The 21504-nt window shown below is 44.7% G+C and overlaps 2 protein-coding genes across 3 annotated transcripts in view; both read right to left on the bottom strand.

Annotated features, from left to right (window-relative positions):
- Positions 1-189: 189 nt before the first annotated feature.
- sin3b (SIN3 transcription regulator family member B) lies at positions 190-10530 on the bottom strand. Of its 2 annotated transcripts, none has more exons than XM_027025865.3 (19): positions 10040-10530; positions 8417-8523; positions 8172-8325; positions 7521-7847; positions 6911-7063; positions 6607-6729; positions 6302-6391; positions 6079-6197; positions 5759-5969; positions 4925-5041; positions 4596-4834; positions 4252-4435; positions 3417-4122; positions 3087-3256; positions 2673-2846; positions 1944-2036; positions 1676-1770; positions 1312-1510; positions 190-1170 (listed from the first exon to the last, which is right to left on the bottom strand). In XM_027025865.3, the coding sequence occupies exons 1-19, from the start codon at positions 10139-10141 to the stop codon at positions 937-939; spliced, it is 3597 nt and encodes a 1198-aa protein (XP_026881666.2). In that variant the 5' UTR covers positions 10142-10530; the 3' UTR covers positions 190-936. The 2 variants fall into 2 exon arrangements, with proteins under 2 accessions (XP_026881666.2, XP_026881667.2); XM_027025866.3 differs by lacking the exon at positions 10040-10530 and adding an exon at positions 9136-9395.
- Positions 10531-11259: 729 nt separating this feature from the next.
- The window catches only part of xpr1a (xenotropic and polytropic retrovirus receptor 1a), an 82207-nt gene continuing 71962 nt past the window's right edge, over positions 11260-21504 (bottom strand). The window contains exons 12-15 of the mRNA XM_035522193.2: positions 19631-19797; positions 17567-17706; positions 15325-15546; positions 11260-15114 (exon numbers count right to left, since the gene is read on the bottom strand). Of these exons, the coding sequence (XP_035378086.1) occupies positions 15057-15114; positions 15325-15546; positions 17567-17706; positions 19631-19797 (587 nt within the window). The 3' untranslated portion in view covers positions 11260-15056. The remainder of the gene's footprint in view (positions 15115-15324; positions 15547-17566; positions 17707-19630; positions 19798-21504) is intronic.

Raw genomic sequence — 21504 nt, 5'->3', positions numbered from 1 at the left:
ATATCAGTGTCGTTCAAACCAAGTCATGTGGTCATTGACGGCAAGTAAGGGTGGGCTAATCTGGACAGATTAACGCACCATTGCCAGCTGTGACAGGATCAGCACCGTGGTACCATGGGTCAGCAAAGATGAGAACGAGCTGGAGAAAAAGTAGTGGGGAGAATAAAGGCCCCACCTACTGACAGGCTATAACTGCACAACTAGGCTGTTTATTTTAATGTAACTGATACAGGATAAATGTTATACATTCTTTTCAAAACACTGATATTTCATCATTCTCTGTTTTAATATGTAAAAATTACACCAAACATAAGCAAAGATTTGGCGAAATCATCGATATGATACATGATTCAGACATTTAACAAAAACTAACAAAACGACTCAGTCTGGCAAGTGTGCAAAGCTGCCTCTGGCACTCCAGAAGAAAAACAAACAAACAAACAAACAAACAAACAAACAAGAAGCGACTGAAGTCTTGACATTAGGAATCGGCTGCCAGCAAACACCAACATAATTCTCAATCAATGTCACATCAATCAATCGTAAGGAAGTACAGACTACATACGGTCTCTGCAAACGCTGTACACATGCCCAAGGAAATCCCACAGTTCCTAAGACACACATGATCCATTCCTCACACTCTCACACTCACAAAAGGACCTTCTGGTTTCATATGCTAAAAACTACACTGGTCGTTGATTTAAAAAGTTCAACATTCTCGTTTTGCTCTGATTGCATGGTCGTAGCCCTCAGCAGGAACGGCGGCGCTGTTTCCGTCGTCATGTCCTCTCCACACCGCTGCTGTATTCTTCTGTGCTGACTGTCTCACACGGGGGGTGGGGGCAGGGGGTGGGGACAGACAGATGAGTGCGGCGAAAGAAAGGGAGAAAGTGCGACAGAATGTTCAGGGGGCGGGCCGAGTTCAGAAGGGCGGGGTTACGGCGAAGCTGGAACCTTGCTGCTGTAGTGCACCTGGTAGCGGTTGACAGGTTGACCTTTGACCTGTGTGGACAGACAGGTGGTTTTGCAAGGCAGCATGTCGTCATGGTCGTCTCCGAGGAGCCAGGCCTGCACGGAGCGCTCTGCCGCCGCAGAGACGTGCTGCGCCTGCCAGGAGCCGTGGAACTCCGCAAAGCGCTTATGCTGTAACCTCGCAACCCGCAACTGGGACTACACACACACACACACACACACACACACACACACACACACGAGAATGGAGATGAGGGATCTTTCCCAGTCCTACACCACACACTGTTGTAAAGTGCGTCACAAGCAGGTTCACTTACGGGGGGCGGGGGGTTGTTTTACCTTGCGTGCCTTTAGCAGAGCACCCCGTCGGTACATGTAGTCCTCAGAGTTCATCACAAACACCATTTTGTGGGTGTTGAGTTTGAAACGGCAGTCGAGGCTTCCGGCACTTTCCACACCCAGCTGACCACGCCACTCTCTACGGCAGCGCAGAGCCTCCACCTGCCTCAACTGCCACCGCCGGAAATGTCTCAGGTTCCTACACACACGCATGCGCGCACACACACACACACTCTACAACTCAACTGCTCACACGTAGGCATGAATTCTCTTTAAATGTAAATGCAACCACAAACTAATGAATCTGTCAACACCTCTCTGGTGTTCCTGTGTGCACGCATGTGTGTGAACGAGTGTGTCTCACCTGGGTAGGAACACAGGTTTGAAGTAATAGCCATCAGCCTGTGTACACGAGGATGCCTCAGTCCCAACAAACTGCTCCATGTAGTTAGACAGGCACTGGACACACACACACACACACACACACACACACTTCACACATCTGCTAAGTCAGGGTAATAATTTCTGCACTTCACTAAAGCTTGTCTGGATTTAGTGGAATCCTGACATGAAGTGCTCTGGTCTGACTGGAGATGCTTTGATGTTACAGTACACACACACACACACACAACCTGCACATCCAGTGGTTCATCTGCCTGGGCTTCCTCGGTGTCTAGCAGCTCGATGGTCAGAGTGACCTGGCCTTTATTCTGGATAAACATGACCTGTAACCAACACACACACACACACACACACTTAACATCTTTAGCATTCATTTCCCTCAAATGGTGGGGGCGTTGTGTGCTCAGGGTCTGGCAGGGCACCTGGTGTTCCTTGCTCTCTGCAGTGTGTGAAACTGTCTAAAATACTAGTTTAGAGCAGAAGTGTGAAAACTTAGTATCATTAGATTAACTTCAGAAGATTTAAATTGAAATTCAGTTTAAAACAGAAATGGTAAGGACAGCAAATGAGAGAGCGCATAGCACATGTTCCTCCGAGCTGCCCGCAGTAACGGGCGTTTATCTGGGCAGAAGGCATGGTGACCCTTCCCCGCGCTGACCAGGTGAAACAGGAAACATCTGTGGTGATGTAGATTCTAGACGCTGTTTAGGAAACCATGTGTTGTGGGTTGGTTTTCTTGGTTAAATAGTCAAATCTGGGTCACAGACGCTCTGAAATCAAGCCGTTATGGAATGTGGTCAAGAGCGCCAGAAGCATCTCAACAGAATTTATTTAAATTTCCAAACACACAAATAACGAGACACATGTACTAGTCTGTGGAGGGTGTGTGAACATTGGAAGGTTCAGAGAGGCAGTGATGGGGCGTGGCGTGTGACGGAGGTGGGCAAACGCTTGCGCACCTTGAAGCAGTTCTCCTCGGTCATGATCCGCTCCGCCTTCCACTGGTAGCTGGTCTCCCAGGCCGCACGCACACACTGGGAGGACAGGTTCCCACCCGCCGCCCCGCGCTTCTGCTCCGCCGTGTACAGCTCCACCACTTGTAGACACACCTCATCACTGACCAGGTGCTGCAGCTGCACACACATGCGCAGCAATTTCAGACAAGCACTAAACCCCATTTGCCCTGAGGAGTAACACTGAAGTGAGAGGCCTGTACACTCAGACTTGCAGGTCTACGTGGAGGTGAAGGACCCGCACGGGCATGCTCGCCGTGTGAAGCAGAACTGAGAGAACAATCCTGAAGCTCAGCGGTCAGCCTGGCCTCAGGGAGTGCTCAACCGCAATCGCTCAGACACGCGCGACACCACCCCCACCTGCCGTACGATGTTCTGAATGAGCTTGTCGATGGTGAAGCCAATGTAGGCGTGGATGGTGAACATCTCACGCAGGGTATCCTCAAACTGGGTAGACTCCAGATTCCCGTCCAGGAGACTGCGGACCATGTCCAGAAACGCTGGGTAGTATTCTTCCAACTCCACCTCACCTATACACAGTTTCAGAACACTAAATGTGAGTGAGGACATATTCATTGAATACTTTATTAATTCTTCGCGGTAAATTTGAGTTTGTTTGTTTGAGAGCCTGCGTGTGTGGACAGGGGTGTGTGTGTGTGTGCGCGCGCGCACGTGCGTGTTTGCTCTTACTGGGCTGTTTAAGTCGTAACTCCATTGCCAGGTCCGTGGCCTTGTCTCTGCGGCCCTCAGCCACCAGGTGGCGCTCAGCGTTGCGCTCTGCGCGGTGCTCCAGTAGCTGCCGTTCGGCCTGCCGATAGACGCGCAGCAGCCGCGCACACAGAGTCTGGTGCAGCCGCAGAAAGAAGTACCAGTTGTTGTTCACAAAGAACAGGTTGTAGACGCCGTCCACGTGGGTCTGGAGCTCGGCCCCGCCCGGCGGCTCCTGCTCCTTCTGCGTGGGCGGAGCGGTGGGGGCCTCCATGCCGGGCGGGGACGCGCAGCGCCTCCTCCTGACCTCTCCGTTCAGCTGGCCACCTGCCGCCCCTGCCGTTCCCAGGCTCCCCACTGCTGAGGCCGGCTCCACTGTCCCACCTGCCGTGCCGCCCCCCTCCTCCATGTCGGCCTCCTCGTCTGTCCACTCCTCCGTCTCGCTCAGCTCCCCCCGGCGGGAGAAGAAGAGGTCAGGAACGAAGTGCTGGACGAGGCGTTTGATGTGGTCCTTGTCCTCTTTGTGGATGGTGGGCTGGCGTTTCACATGGTAGATGATGAGGGAGGCTGCGTCCTCCAGGATCTGTTTGTCCTCATAGGTGAAGACCAGGTGGGGCTCACTGATGGCTCCGCCCCCCTCACGGCCCTGCTGTCCGACTCCTCCTTCCTCCGTACTCTGCTCCTGGCGCTACACACACACACACACACACACACACACACACACACACACAGTCTTGAAAGAGATTCGCCCTAACTACAAGTTCAGCAGAGCGGTGTGGTTCCTCTAACGAGTGCAGGCAGCTCTCGGCCCATTTACCTCGTCATAGATGCTCTCGATCTCGTTGAGGAGACTCTTGGAGCGCAGGGCCTTCATGTCATTCTGTTTGAAATTAACTCCTTGGTGGTCGAGGGACTTGAGGTAAGCCTTCTCATATTGCTCACGCCAGATCTTATTAAAACCCTGCTGTGCTTCTCGCCACTCCTCCTCTTTCGCCTTCAACCTGACACACACACACACACACACACACACACACACCCTCAAAATCATCACTCAGCACCAAGCAAGCTATAACTATCTCTAAAGCATACCCTAATTACAAATTTATTTTATAAAGTGTGTAAGTGAATAAGTGAGTAGAGAGAAAGAGGGGCTTCATTGACCTCTTCAGTACAACCGGAACTGCAGTAGCAGGGTTTCTCTTTAGCCCCTCAATAATCTCAGGAGCTTTGTCACCATAGATACGATACACAGCACGTCGCTGGATGACCTCAGAGGTGCCACCGAGGCAGTCATCCAATCGGAAGCGGTCTTGGTCCTCTGGTGAAAGGCGTGAGAGCTTTTTCTGAACGCTCTCCAAAACTCTGATGGTTGCCAAGTTGGTCTCCAATACAACATCCAACTACAATGATGGAATGTAGAAAAATTCTAAATTACACACCAAACAGCAATTACCTCAAACCCCTCACCTCAAACCCTCTTCTGCCCTCACCTCAAACCTCTCATCCTCACAGCGGTGGAGCTGTTCCTCGTAAGGTGTTTTCTTGGAGCTCACAAAGGTGGAATCTTCTGACCAGGATGGAAATGACACCCAGGTGTCATTCAGTACCTACAGGAGGAGCGGCAGAAAGACAGAACTTCACTGAGAGAATGTCCCCCAGGAAGAGAGACAGAAAGACAGAACTTCACTGAGAGAACATCCTCGACATTTCCATTTACAGAATATATGCCCCCCCCCCCCCCCCCGGATTGAACCCATGACCTGACCAGGATCACAATACACAATAATCATGGTGCCATAGGTTCTCACTGTGTCTTGGTTGGCAGACTGGCAACACTTCACGTTTGACACCAATCAATCATTGTTTACGTTCCCACACAAATTTGTAGGTCTTTGGAGAAGGGAGGGAAGTTATTGACAAAAAATGGCTACAGAAAAGCGTTACGTTTTGTGTTCAGAAAAAGAAAAAAAATGAACCAAGACCCATTCCTGGGTGTCACAGAGAGGACATTATACGCTCCATGTCCTTCAGAGAGAACGGAGAGGACATTATAGGCTATCTGTACTTCAGAGAACTTGTTGACAAATGTGTTAACATGTCAAGAGTATTAAATGCATCTATCTACCAAGTTTACTGTATGTAAACAAAAAGTCTCATGGAGGAACATGACTGGGTTTTGAGAACTGTACACGCTAATGTTAAATGGAACATAAATGTAAATAAACAAACAAATCCGTGTTTTAAATATCAGGTGGTTTCACATTCATTCTGAGTGTAACTGGCAGCAGGAAGCCTTTTCCGCTCGCTGTGCACTGTGCCGTTACCTCTTTGCAGAGGGCAGTGCGTCCACTGCATTTGGGCTGCTGGTAGGTCTTGGGTAGGGCTCTGTAGCTGGAGCCCAGCCTTTTACACGAGGCATAGTCCACCTCCCTGCCCCCCGCCTCCATGTAGCGGTCAGAGAGGCCCGACACAGAGTGGGAGAGCTCCTTCTCCCCAAGAAAGGACTTAAACTGGGTGTAGAGTTCCGGAAACTTCCTATGGCGCAAAACAGCACAGACACATTCATATCAAAGTGAAAGGACATGCGAGAAAAGTGAAGCTTCATAAGAGAAAAAAAAAAAAAAAAAAAAAAAAAGACATTTACCCTAGGAATGGAGTGACCAGCTGTAGGAGCTCTGCTCCTGACACCACCTCCTGGTTAAAGAGGGCAATGCACCGGAGAAAGTTTTCATACACCTCCTGGCTCTTAAAGAGACGACGAACCTGCACGCATGAGAGCGAGAAAACAAACCTCAGAAAAGGAGGAGTCACCAAGAACCTGTGGCTAAGACCACTGAACAGGAGCAGACCTACTGGAACTCACTCACCTTGTCAAAGAAAGTGAACTCACGAAGAACTCCATGTTTCCCAACGGCAGCAAACGACTGGTCTTTGGAGCACGAAAACTTCATTTTCTTCTGTGATGATAAAGTAAAAACACTTTAAAATATCCAACACAAAAAGGTTAGTTGTGTCTCTCAAAGTCTGGAGGCCTGTGCTACAGATCAGCTAATGTGCACTTTAACCTCAGCATAACCCCACTGGACCAATCACATCCTCCTAAAGACCGTATGAATAGCATCGTACACAAATGTTAATTACAAAGTACTGGAGGAAAGGGGTGTGGCCAGACCTTGAGCAGCGGGGTCATGTGAGGCAGGAGGACAGGGCGGGGCCTCTTTTTGCTCTGTTTGCTTAGCTCCTCCTCCTCCATCTTTTTAACATGCTCCTTTCCAGTCAGTGAGCCTCCGGTGAACTGCCATTCAAATGCAGAACAGAGCTGTGAGCTTTCCTTTTAAAAGATTGCGTGCACACAATTAAACCCTAAAAATACACTGATTATATATAGAGTATATATTGAAATGCTTGGCAGAGAACATTTTAGGGCTCCCCCTAGTGGAGACCCACACATCTGTGAGAAGGGGTTGTGTTCTGACCAGAGATCGCTTGGCATCAGGCAGGAATTGTCCAAACTCAGCAAGCAGATCCTCCTGGCCTCTGAACAGACTGGCCACTTTGGAGAAAACCTCGTCTTCAGTCATGCCCGCACTACTGCGACTCCTGTTCTCCTTCAGGTCAAGCTGCTCCTTCTGTAGCGCACACACACACCAAACACACATTACACAACACCACACAACTACATCCATAACAGATACACAACACACAATCATACCACAAGCACACAATGCCAGTGTCCCACAACCAGAAGTAACTTTAGGGACCACAGACTACAGTCGATCTAGGGACACACAATACCGCACAACACACAGCTACAGTTGATCTGATGACAACATTCATATTGCACAACCCACTACTATAAAAGGAATCTCTAAACTTTAAATTAACTATTGTACATTAATTAAACTATTGCATAAATTAACTATTGTGCCTTTTAGTAGTACAGTACTGTGGTCGTTGGCCCTTTACAGTAGTACAGTACTGCGGTCATTAGCCTTTTATAGCCATTATAGCCACGCTCGTGGTTATGAGCGTCTGTCAGATCTCTGTGAATCATAGGACCAAATCCTCATTCAGCTCTTATCTTACCTGATATGTGTGCAGTATCTCCAGGAAAGACCTGTAGATCTCAGGGTGGTCCAGAAAACGGCTTTTGATCTTGTTCACATAACTGATGGCACTGTCAAACTCCACAGGGCTAGGTTCTGAGGGTGGAGACACAGATGATGTGGCAGCCTGTGATTGGCTGGGCAGGGGCAGGGCCAGCCTGCTGGTAGGTTCTGGTGGTCCTGAGGAGGAGACACTTTGAGGTGACGCGACAGGTTCGCTCTGAGCCGAGCTCAGCTCCGCCACTGCCGAGGATGAAGACTGGCTGGCTACAGAACTCACGCTGTTCTTGCCTTTTCCTGGTGACACCTGCACACACCGACACACATTTATGGCATTTAGATGAGTCCAAAGCGACTTATAATTCTGAATGACCACAACTTGAGTAATCGAGGGTTAAGGGTCTTGCTCAGGGGTTCAACAGCGTTCACTTAGCAGTGGTGGGGCTTGAACCAGCAACCTTCTGATTACAAGTCAAGTACCTTAACCAATGAGCTACCACTGCATCACACCCACCCAGCTGCTGATCAGAAGCAAAAACACCAGGCCTCCTACCTGTTCAACCAATACAGTTGGACGTTAGACCATGGCCCAAACATGTTTTACTCAACAGTGAGGTGAAGGAGACTATACCTGGGCAGTGAAGGAGGACTGAAGAAATGCCATCCCATTCTTGGGAATTTCAATTCGATAGCCTGGTGGCAAAAAGGCGTTAAACCCCAAAACAAGGTCTGGATGTCCATGGAATAACTGGGACACGCGGTTTATTACGCCTGGTGTGTCAATACTGTGGGAAACAAAGAAAGTGATTAACAGTCAGCCTAAAACTTTGTCTTTTAAACAATAAACAGGTAATTATTGTGAATTGGTAAACAAACCTTTGAGACTTAAATTCTTTCATTATGTCAAGAAATTTATTGTATATTCCGGGATCATTTGCGAAGCGTATTTTAACTTGATCCAGATATGATAAGGCATCTTCTACCTGCGACAAGGAAAGCGTGGTTAAGTTTTTTTGCAAGCAGTTCTCCTATCTGAAAAAGAGCCATCACGTCTATTATAACAGAAAGCCCTGGAAAGATCCACGTCTCTAAATGTAGGCATTGATTTTGAGAGTCAAGTTAAATTTGTGGTACATTCTGAAAATGTTATGGGCACATGAACTGTAAAGGAGGAGGCTATTAACACAACTTAAGCAGTAGACTGCAGTTCGTGTACTACTGACATAAAAGCAGCATTTTAGCTACAGTAAACTGCGAGAAATGCTAAAAGTAAGGAACGCACACGAAGGTACTTATTGTACACAAGAGAAAACCGATTAAGATCACAGGGTAAAATATGAGATACTCTCAACAACCTGGTTTGCATACCGTTATCTCTAGCAAAACCCATTTTAAAATTTCTAGCGTTGCAAACACAAGTGCAATGTCAGGAGACGAATGAAAACTGCCCAGGCTAGCCATCTTAACCTAGCTTACGTCCGAAAAAGAAACCGCTAACAAACTCAACAGAAGCCATGAAAACAGCTAGCTAGCCTAAAAACACCACCACCACACATTTATCGCAGACCAAAGTACATTACAAACAACTTATTTACCGTTCACACATGTAGTTCACAACAGCCCTTTTCATTTCACTTGGATCACTAAACACTGTTTATTATGCTAACGTTAGCCGGAGTGGCAAAAATGGAGACGTGTGTGCAAAAGGAGCCGAAATTCTCCATCATTTCACCACAGCGCCGAATAGTTAGCTTAGCTCAACGACCGTTAGCCTCGCCAGATGACCGTTAACCGTAAGGCTCTGGACGTCTGATGGTAATATTAAAACGCTCGACAGTGAGAGTGAAACGTTTGACAGAAATATTAAAACGGCGCTCAGTTACAGGGAACACCAAAGACGTGGCTCGTTGGACCGCTGACTATAGGCTAGGCTAGGTTAGGCTTGCTGTGGGCTGTCCTGCAGGACAGTACTGGCTAACAAAGACACCGTTACATGTCCACACTTTACGTTAAATCATCCGAAGAAAACACGAGTCACCTGTCCAACTCCAGGTCCACCGGCTATCTAGTCAATCGCGTTACTGACCAATGTAAAAGGGTAGACTATTGTTTTATAGGACGAAGTTGAGTGCAGCTGGATGAAAACCGACGTTACAGCTCTGTCGCTGCGTTGATTAAATAAATGTAGGTTAGCTAAGGTTAAGGTAGATATAGTCAACAAACACGAAGTTAGTGAAGACACTGCGTGAGGTGTTTCACGAGCAGCTAGCAGTACTCTAATAGTTGTGCTATAGTACTGGTAGTACTCTGGCAGTGCCCGTAATCGTCTCGTAGCACTAGTAACACTCTTGTAGTGCTCTCACAACCCGAATCAAGGATTGTTGCTACAACGTTACTTTAGTAAATCGGTGTCGACCACAAAATGGTTGTCTCTGTTCAGATCACACAAGCTAACGGGAACAACATCACTTTCTCCCTCACTGTTGCAGTGCGTCTTACCTTCAGTTTCTGAAAGTGCTGCTGCTGTTTCTGAACACTGTAGGCCTTGTCTTGGACTTGGTTGATCTGCTTCGTGGTGCTGTGCGCCTGAATCTTCGCCATTGATCCCAACAGCTACCAAGCCACAACTCAATGATTTACTCCCTCCGTATTTCCCCCCCCCAAGGAAGCGCACAACACTTCGAGCAGGCAGAACACTCCGCCGGCCAGCACAGCCAGTCGTCCTCCCCGCGTTTGTGGTCCTGCTAGCAGAGAGCAGCTAGCGGTACTGCCAACAGCCCACAAAAAGAAAAACCTTTGCAAGTAGCACCACGACGGCCCTCTGGGGTCAAACTGAATCAAGTCCAAGCGTGCGCATCGACCGGATAAGTAACGAGGCGTATTCCGAGAAAGGAAAAAAACCCGAAGATTTACTAGAACAGTTGCGGAATATGATTTTAACAACTATTGCCTGTCTCTTTAAATTCGGCGGCAGCTGAGCAGTCGGTTCTGCCGTCCGGAAGCGGAGGGCACGTGAAAAATGAAAACGCGCGTACGCACGCGCAGCGAGGAGGGGCGTAGAGTGCTGCGGCTGCTACAAATATGAACGGGATTCATTGGGATTAAAGTTTAATTGGGATTAAATCTTCATTGAGATTAGATCTTCATTGAGATTAAAGCTTCATTGGTATGAAATCTTCATTGAGATTAAAGATTCATTGAGATTAGATCTTCAGTGGGATTAAAGCTTCATTAAGATTAGAGCTTCATTGAGATTACCTCTTCATTGGGATTAAATCTTCACTGGTATTAGATCTTCATTGATATTAGATTTTAATTGGGATTAAGGCTTCATTGAGATTAGATCTTCACTGGGATTAACGCTTCTTTGATATTAGAGCTTCATTGTTCATCAGGAGGATGTCGGGCTACACATGAGGGACGGGGGTAAATAAACATGACGAGAGAGCATCCCAATCTGGCTTCTTTTAAATACCGACAATGCAAATGTAATACATGGATGCTATGAAAGGTTTGTTTGAATCTATGCATAAAACTTAAGATATGTAAATATCTTGCTTTATTTTGCATCTCAAATTCAGAACCCTAAATGGGCAAATATTAAGACAAATTCATATTTAATAATATGTAATTGTGTTTACATAATTGTTAGTGGCAACCGACATGATATTCATTCAAATGTTTTAATCATGGTTTTAAATAAAAAGGCTGACACAGAATTAAGGTTTTAAAAATAAGCGTGGTTTATAAAACCAAGTTATGACACGATCACCAAAGTGTGTACAGAAATACAAATGAGACCATCAGTACAATCATCATAGTACATCATGGTGCACTCAACATTTAAAACTACTCTGTAAAGTGAACTTTGAGTCTTCATCTCTTTATGTCAAACACAGAACTAAGCTAAGCTTTTACCTACTGTTTTCTAATTCAGTCCTCAGTTATTAAAAGTATCTCTGTCTATGAACTACATACATTGTCACAGTCTTTAATTTAAGAAAGGATACAACATCAAGATCAAAGATAGGAAAGATGCAGAGATATCAAGCACTTAACATCATGGCATTAGCAAGCAGACAAACCGACAACCCCCAATGGAAAAAACCCCACAATGTCAGGGCCTAGGGTCCATTAATATTTAGGTATTTGAAGATGTAAGAAAATGAATGTACAAATCACCCTCCAGTGAGAAGGCGCCCCTCCTCACTGAACCCAACATGGTTCAGACTGGACACTCGTGGTGAGCGAATATCTCTAATTCTAATTCTCATGTGCGTCAGCACCCAATCCCCATCCTGATGAGGCGCGTGGCCACGATGGCTGAAGAGGTAGAGCCCTGAATGATCGAAAAGCAACACCACGAGAAGATCAATCACATTCCACAGTCACAAGAGCACTGTCCTATTCTGATACACAGCTTGACAACAGTTACACATAAGACAGGATTGTGAACCATCAAAAAATGCCCCTCGTTAACCATAATACTGCTTGTTTAAAGCAAAAAATACCCCAAAACAAAACAAATAAAACAAAAAAACTATCAAGTCATAAATAATTAGTACAATAAATTAAGCAGCATTCCTATACACATGATGAAAAATAAATTAAAGTATTTACAGTGAAACATCAAAGTAGCATGCAGGCAAGACTGGCAAAGGAACAAAGTGGAGCTCAGAGCCCTGTGTGTGTGTGTGTGTGTGTGTGTGTGTGTGTGTGTGTGTGAGTGTGTGTGAGTGTGTGTGTGTGTGTGTGTGTGTGTGTGGTGTGAGTGTGTGTGTGTGTGTGTGAGTGTGTGTGTGTGTGTGTGTGCGTGCGTGCGTGCGTGCGTGCGTGTGAGTGCGTGCGTGCGTGCGTGCGTGTGTGTGTGTGTGTGTGTGTGTTCATGTGAGACAGAAAATCTAGGGGCAGTAGTGGGCACTGACCTCTATTTCTCCAAAATGGACCAAAACAACAGTTTAGTTCTGGTAGTAAAGAACCTCTGGTGGCTACATTAGCATGAAGCAGAGGGGAATTTAATGTGGGAAGTTTGGGAGAGAATGTGGTCATTGGATCTGGGACAGCAGGTGCTGTTGTATCACAACGCAGTTGGACATGTGCACATTGTGGTAGCAGATACTAATTAAAGGAACACTAGTTACTGCACAGTGAGGACAGTATCAACATATTGTCCTTCCACTGCTGCATGTTCAGAAAAAAAAAAAAAAAAAGGAAAGAGAAGAAAAAATGCAGAGTGGCTTTAGTGGTCTACTGAAGAATGTGAACTTACATGCTCACCATTTACACGCTCACCACTTACACGCTTACCATTTACACGTTCACCACTTACACGCTCACCATTTACACACACATTTGCACACTCACCATTTACAAACTCAACATTTATAGCCAATAGATTGTGCTTGCAAACATTTACAAAATTCATTAAAAAAAAACAATAAAACAAACAAAATCAAGCAAAAAGCACAAAGCTACACAAAGTCATGGCATGTGTTATCCTCAGATAAACGATAAACAACGAATCATTACGACAGAACTGTGATAAATATGGCAGCACTTACAGTCTAAAACAGCAGGTGCTTTCTGACAGAAAGCTGAGAGAAGACCTGACAAACTAGTGTGGAAGAGTGTGGCAGTTTACTTTTGTGTGTGTGTGTGTGTGTGTGTGTGTATGTGTGTGTGTGTGTGCGCGCACGCACGCAGAAAGCAGTGACTCTCAAAAATATCCCTGTCATCTCACCTTAATGACACTAGAGGAAATTTTAGTTTTAGTTTTCACAAGTGCATCTTCCAGAACCATGGGCAGACACAGCTGCCCTGTCAACATTCCAGACCGCCTACTCTGTCTTGGCCTCTGTTTGTCTGATGGCGGGATATAACGCGTTGGCCACTGCACCAAGAAAGAAATCTATCATCTATCAAATGTTAAAAGGCGAGAGGCATTCTGCATGTGCTTGGGCAGTGCAGGTCGTCACATGGTCTGCAGGTGGCTCGGGGGTTAGATCATGGTGGGTGTGGAGGTGGGGTTCTGGATTTGCTCTTCTGATTGGTTGGTTTTTAACCATTCAGAGACAGGAACAGTAGTTCAGAGAAACAGTGAAAACATCACTGCTGTTCTGATGATGGAAAGAGTGTCCTCCAAAGGGTTTGTGCCTTAGTTGTTCAGTATAACAGCAACACTTTAAAACTTAACAGGAACTAAATAATCCAGCATTTCTCAGCTTAGCTGCAGTTCTATGCTAAAGCGCGTGTGTTTTGTCTCTTGTGGTTGGCTGTACCAGAACAGGCATTATGTCCACCAACAGTGGAGAGTGGAGGTTCAGCTCTTCAAGAAAGCAAAACAGCATATGTTTAACACCAGATGCTTCTGGAAATAAGACCTTACTAGACACTCCAGATGCTTCTGGGAATTGAGAACAATAAACACACTCTTAAATCATGACAAAAATATGACATCTATTAAGTCAAAACAATGTAGAACCGGAAATGACGCTAAAAGCCACTCTGCTGATTAGCTGTGATGCAGAGCTCCCATCCCACCTGCAGGGGGTGCTATTTTTCACACTTTTCCTGCTCAGTACTCAGAGGCTTGTTCACTGATTACGTTAAAACCAAAGAAATCACAAAAGGAATAGAAAAGACCAACAGGCTGTAAGCTAGGGACCGTTCCCTCAGATGAGCTGTGGTCTTAGTCCAGTGCTGATGTCCAGCTCCATGTGTTATCATTATCAGAGTTTGTTAGTCTTTTGATACTCTGATAGCATGACGCTTCTCCCTGCAGATTTTGGTTGTTATGATTGTAAACAGTCATATGTGTATCTGTTAATAAAAAAATTACAAATTAAACCAATATACAAATAAAACAGTCTTGCTATTGACAAATTAAATTTAAAAAATCTATTAAAACTAATCATTTTAATTAAAAAAAACCTAATAAAAATTGTGTTGTGGGTGTTTCACATGAGTGTTAATGTGTGTATTTACTGTTAGTGTTTTGTATTGATGTGTATTAGTGTGTGTATTTACTGTTAGTGTTTTGTACTGATGTGTATTACTGTGTGTTTACTGTTAGTGTTTTGTAATGATGTATATTAGTGTTTGTATATACTGTTAGTGTTTTTTTATTGTGTATTACTGTGTGTATTTACTGTTACTGTTTTGTACTGGCATGTATTAGTGTGTGTATTTACTGTTAGTGTTTGGTATTGATGTGTATTTATTAATGTGTGTATTTACTGTTAGTGTTTGGTATTGATGTGTATTTATTAATGTGTGTATTTACTGTTAGTGTTTTGTTTTGTACTGATGTGTATTAATGTGTGTATTTACTGTTAATGTTTTTTCTCTCAGTGCTGATTGTGCTTGATTACTCCTACTTTGTTCTCAGACTGTGGTGAATGTATATATGTGTACACATTGTGGAGATATATGTGTGTGTGTGTGTGTTGAGGCCGAGGCAGCTCTGTGATGTTGTGTGTGGAGGTCAGAGGTCAGAGGTGAGGTGCCTTCTCTGGGTTTAACTGAAGGCTTCGTCATCTGTGTCCTCAATCAGCACCTTGGTGTCCTTCTTGGACCTGCCACGCACACGCAGAGGAGTACAGGAATCAATTATTCAATTATTCAGTAATCAATCAAAATACAGTAGAGTCTATCACATACTACCTGACATCAGGGCAGGGCCTCCTACTACATTCCAAATAGAGTGGTAACAACTAAACGTGTTTGTACCTGTTTGTGTCAAATGCAGTGTGTGGTTTAGTGTGTATTATGGTGTGTGTTCGTACTGGGTGGACAGTAGGGGGCGCCGCAGGGACAGGCTGTAGCTCCTCTTCCATTGTTTTTTGCCCTGGCGGTGACGCACTCCGTCCTCCTGGTCCATCATCTGCTCCAGCAGCGTCTGGTCATCCGCATTCAGAGGCGCCACAGAGATGTCACGTACTGCCCGAAACTCACCGCAGTTATTCAGGTGCTCGTTCTCCAGACGGAAGAAATTCCACACGAAGCGCCTGTGGGAGACGCAACCATTACAGTGACTGACACTGCTATTGTTACAGAGGACATTACAGCAACTGAGACTGCAGCTGTTACTGAGGACATTACAGTGACACATTGCGGCTGTTACAGAGGCTGTTACAGCGGACGCTACAGCGACTGACAATGCGGCTGTTATAGAGTTCATTACAGCAATTGGCACTGTGTCTGTTACAGAGGCCGTTACAGCGACTGACACTGAAATAGTTACAGTGGTCATTACAGTAACAACTCAGGTAACAGATCAGCTCTGCTTTTTGTACACAGGACCTTGTGAGCTAGTATCTGATTGTTTTGGGATATTCCGGTTTTGGGATATTCCTGTTAACAGCAGATATCGTATCTGTATTGGTTCCTAAGCGGACCTGCTGAGTGCGTATTGATAGCGGTTGCTTAGATCCTCATAACCAGGGAATCGGATTCACAGGTTACCTTCAGAATCATTGTGTACGTATATATTTGAATTTGTTTTATTGTTTTGGAATTAAGGGTTGGTGCCATTTGCTTTTGTTCTTGTTTGTCTCTTGTTGATATGCCTGATTAGGGAGGTAGGTCAGAAGCATTGTGTTTTCCTTTATTTTCAGGGAAGGTAGTTTTATTTTGGGTGAATCTTAGGCAGTTTTGTGTGTTATGTTGGCATAAACCCTGAAGTATACCCCGGACATCTTGGATTGTGTTTCATTTGTTATTTATTTTAGATTGTGATAAAATACGAAGCAAAAACTTGCTTAAAACACTATCACGGTCTGTGTTTTGGCAACTTTGTTATGTTAGGCCCTTTGAGGTACTAGACATATGGGCCAATAGATAAACTAGGATAGGGCAGTAACACGAGGATAGAGCAGTAACACGAGGATAGGGCAGTAACACGAGGATAGGGCAGTAACACGAGGATAGAGCACTAACACGAGGATAGGGCAGTAACACGAGGATAGAGCAGTAACACGAGGATAGGGCAGTAACACGAGGATAGAGCACTAACACGAGGATAGAGCAGTAATACGAGGATAGAGCAGTAACACAAGGATAGAGCAGTAACACAAGGATAGGGCAGTAATACGAGGATAGAGCAGTAACATGAGGATAGGGCAGTAATACGAGGATAGAGCTGTAACACGAGGATAGAGCAGTAACACAAGGATAGGGCAGTAATACGAGGATAGAGCAGTAACACGAGGATAGAGCAGTAACACGAGGATAGGGCAGTAATACGAGGATAGAGCAGTAACACGAGGATAGAGCACTAACACGAGGATAGGGCAGTAACACGAGGATAGAGCAGTAACACGAGGATAGGGCAGTAACACGAGGATAGGGCAGTAACACGAGGATAGAGCAGTAACACAAGGATAGGGCAGTAATACGAGGATAGAGCAGTAACACGAGGATAGAGCAGTAACACAAGGATAGGGTCATTGTCACTGAAACCATACAGTGGACATTACAGTAGCTGTCACTGCAGCTGTTACAGAGGCCGATATAGCAGTTGTTACACCTCCTATGTGAAGAAACCTTTTCCATTCTGACAGTTTTTTTCTGACAGGTCACTTCTGACACCATGAAACATACAACAGAAAGCCCTAATTTATGAATTTTGTTTCTTTATCTTTTGTGAGGATCACGGCTTGCTTTACATGTGTTTGTGTGATGTGTGTGCTAAGCATGAGCTATGTGTTTGTGATGCATGTACGATTTGTGAGTGATATGTGTGCAATGCATGTACAATGCATGTACGATTCATGTGTGATGTGTGTGAGAGACGTGTGTGATATGCGTGCACTATGTGTGTGGGATTCGTGTGCAATTAATGTGTGATGTGTATGCAATGCATGTGTGATGTGTGTGACGTGTGCAATGCGTGTGCTATGTGTGTGGGATGCATGTGGGATGCATGTGCAATGCATAGGCGATTCATGTGTGATGTGTGTATGCGGTGTGTAGTGCGTGTGCGATGCGTGTGTAGTGTGTGTGCGGTGCACGTAGGATGATATGTACCTGAAGACCTCCAGTGGTGCCAGTATTGTGGTCAGGATGTCAGCCACATCATGAATATCTGTCATGGTTGTCAAGGCGATTTGCAGGGTCCAGGCGAAACGCAAAATCACGTCCTCCACTATAGCGCAGTAGTAATAAGCCTGCATAGCAGAAAGGAAATTACAGCACTACATTATTATTACTGCTGTTATTATTAACATTCACAATTGACAATCTGATACTGACTTAAGTCAATGCTTAAGGTGACTTTATTTATAGTGATTTTGTTGGGCAAGTGTATATGTGTGATAAGGGTTTCTGTGGGGTGAGTGTATCTGTGTGGTCTGTGGGTTGTGTGTTTTCATGGGGACTGTGTGGTAGTGTTTGTAAGTGTGTGTGTCTGTGTGGTAGTGTTTATAGGGATGTGTGTGTTTGTGTAATAGTATTTCTGGGGCAGGAGTGTGTCTGTGTGATACACTCCTAGGATGTGTGTGTCTGTGTGGCTGTTTCTGTAGGATGTGTGTGTCTGTGTGAATGTTTCTATGGGGTGAGTGTATCTGTGTGGTTGTTTCTGTGGGGTGAGTGTGTCTGTGTGTGTGGATGCTTCTGTGTAGTGAGAGTGTGTGTGGATGTTTCTGTGGGGTGAGTGTGTGTGTGGTTGTTTCTGTGGGATGAGTGTGTCTGTGTGTGTGTATGTTTCTGTGGGGTGAGTGTGTGTGCATGTTCCTGCAGAGGTTCTTTTACTACTATTCACTACATTTCATGATTTCATTTGAAAAATCTGTACTTTCTAAAACCAAGATTGTTACTCTAAATTTTCTTTATTATTTTAAATAAATAAATAAATAAGAGATCAGCCAAGTTCTGTTCAGGCACCTTTTCAAGTGCCAAACTGTTAGCCAATCCAAATCCAAATGGATGTGAACCCAGAAATAAGTTTTTTAGAAATGTTGTGGTTCTTTATAACTGAACATGAAATTCATTGTTTTTTATTAGAATGTAACTTTCTAGTCCAGTACATCCACGTGTGACGAGCCAAGCAAGGTCAGACACTCGCGGATGTAGAGCGATGGATTTATTGTATTCCAAGATTGTGGTGGGTGAACAAGCCAGGGTCAAAACCAGGAAATCAAAGACAGGGGTAATCTAAGTCATTAAGGTAAACAGTCCGAGTCAAAAAACCAGAGAGCAAACCAGGCAAACTATTCCAAAAAGGGGCAGGCAAAAATCAGAAACAAAAACGATACACAGGAGAGAAATCAAGGGAAGAACACTCGGTATGCGCAGTAGATACTAGTGGCAATATTTCACAATACTGGGAAGCTCTAGGCAGGTTTAAATACAGTCGAATTTAGAGAAACAGGTGATGTCAACGTTCCGCTGATGAGTTTCTGAAGGAATGTGTATGACTGGTTGAGTTGTTAGCCGGGTGACAAACAGCATGTTGGGTGTTTTAGTGTGCTTGGGATTTGGCCGACGTGACAACACGCTTCAGTTAATTAATTCAGTTGTTGCTCTGGTTACACATCATCTTTTTGCTGTACAATAAAACAATTCAAACTCTTGTCATTTGTATGATTACAGTTCTAGTATAAAGCTTTATTTATGCACTATATCATGTAACGAATGCTCAAATCACTCGGAAATGTATTTAGAGACTTTTAAAGTACTTTTACATTACGCTGTCCCGGTAGGCCGTACACCCAGCAGGAGGGACACCACCCGCCTACTAACCTGATGCACCTGTTCCTCGTTCCCTTCTCTCATTATTTAAGCCCACAGGTTCCCGCTGTGAGTGCTGCCCATTGGCTGGCCTTGGAGCTCAACGCCCGTTTTGTTTCGCAGCCGTTTAGGGGTGGAGAATAAGGATCACTTTATTTCAGCATCGCCTCACACTCCCTCTGTGCTGCCACAGTCACATACACATGTCTGAGATCGTGTACTTCTATAGTTTAAAACAGACCCCACACTTCAACTTTTTATTGGGATTAGTAATATAATATTACTATTTTTACCAGAGTATGGCTACTTCTGCTTGAGCGAGGGACTAGTGTAGGCCTGTAAGCTCAGTGGGGGGTGTCTTACTTTCTGTGGGTAGACAATCTCCTCGCGGAGGAAGGTGTGTTCCCCGGCATTACGGTCAAACAAGCCCCAGTCCATCTTCAGATCCCAGATCAGAGTGTAGAGAGAATTGATAGTGGAGAAGATGACCAGCAAGATGAAGAACGCCTCTGCATCAACATAGTTCTGTTCTGTGAGAGAGAGAGAGAGAGAGAGAGAGAGAGAGAGAGAGAGAGAGAGAGAGAGACAGTCAGAGAGAGAGAGAGAGAGAGATAGACAGAGAGAGAGAGAGAGAGAGTCAGAGAGAGAGAGAGAGAGAGAGACAAACAGAGAGAGAGAGAGATTTAAAATCTTTAAGAACTCCTGTATACATTTGAATGCCTAGACATTGCACCTGTGTTCAGAAAGTTTCATCACAAGTACATTATTGGGAGGCAGTGGGTTTGCCTGACTAAGAAAATCTGATCCATGATCATGAAAGAGATTATTATTTTTACATTTTTGTCTTAGGTTTAGCTCACGAAAGAAGAAAAATAAAATTGGTTTGTAGTTCTGAAATGAAGCAGTTTATGCGCCCGCCACTAGGTGTCAGTGTAATAGGTGTTTAATAATGTGAAGAAAAATCATTGGGAAAATGACTCATTGCTCATTTAAATGGTATTAATATAACTGATATTTTCCTGCTGCATCCACTAGAGGGCGACTATTTATCATCTGTGACACACCTGGACAAAGTTCAGCATTTTATATTATATAGTACACATGCAAAGCTACAGAATAACAGCACTGGACACAGGCCTGGACACTAGATATCTACACACTGGACACAGGCCTGGACACTAGACATCTGCACACTGGACACAGGCCTGGACACGGGACATCTGCACACTGGACACAGGCCTGGACACGGGACATCTGCACACTGGACACAGGCCTGGACACGGGACATCTGCACACTGGACATAGGCGCTATATATATTTTCTACAAATGCATGTAAGCTTGCGTACACTTGTTCTATGTACTGTATGCATGTGCTATGTGTGCATGGGTTATATAAGCATGCTTTTATGTATGTATGTATCTATGTATGTGTATGTGTATGTATGCATGTATGTATGTATGTATTTGTGTATGCATGTATGCATATGTGTGTATGTGCATGTATGTATGTGTATATGTATGTATGTATGTGTGTGTATGTATGTGTGTGTGTGTGTGTGTATGTATGTGTATATTTGTGTGTGTGTGAGTGTGTGTATGTATGTATGTAAGTGTATGTATGTGTTTGTATGTATGTATGTGTGTGTATGTATGTGTATTTGTGTATGTATGTATGTGTGTATGTATGTATGTATGTGTGTGTATGTATGTATGTATGTGTGTTTGTATGTATGTATGTATGTATGCATGCATGTATTTGTGTGTGTATGTATGTATGTGTGTATGTGTATGTGTGTGTATGTATGTATGTATGCATGTATTTGTGTGTGTATGTATGTATGTATATGTGTATGTGTGTGTGTATGTCATATTCATTTGTGTGCTGTTTTCTGCCACACACACAGCTGCACTGTAGCCCTGAGTCCCACATACACAAAGCGGGCACTACAGGTGGGGTAATAACCCAAAACCAGATATGTGTATCTCACACACACACACACACACACACACACACACACACACACACACACACACAGATCTGGCACTACAGGTGGGATAATAACCCAACACCAACCATGACTCCATGCTGCTCACACTACAACATCACACTGTCTCTGCAATTCTTATATATCAGATTACATTGGCTTTCAATAAAGAACAGTTCTGCTTTTAAAAGGAGTAGCTGCATTGCTGTAGCTGGATGTTAATAAGGACAACAAAGCATTATCACAGGTAT

The sequence above is a fragment of the Electrophorus electricus genome, chromosome 25, assembly GCF_041902795.1.
Source record: "Electrophorus electricus isolate QZ-2024a chromosome 25, ASM4190279v1, whole genome shotgun sequence".
Classification (NCBI taxonomy): Eukaryota; Metazoa; Chordata; class Actinopteri; order Gymnotiformes; family Gymnotidae; genus Electrophorus; species Electrophorus electricus.
This window is presented reverse-complemented; position numbering and strand designations above follow the sequence as displayed.

Bases quoted from the DNA above. Each gene is read 5' to 3' on its own strand.
- sin3b (XM_027025865.3), bottom strand. From the start codon at position 10,141: ATGGCGAAGATTCAGGCGCACAGCACCACGAAGCAGATCAACCAAGTC. The intron at 5,042-5,758 runs GTAACGGCACAG...CTCCTCCTGTAG, and splicing joins GCACTGCCCTCTGCAAAGAG to GTACTGAATGACACCTGGGT. The intron at 1,771-1,943 runs GTTGTGTGTGTG...GTGTGTGTCCAG, and splicing joins ATGAACCACTGGATGTGCAG to TGCCTGTCTAACTACATGGA.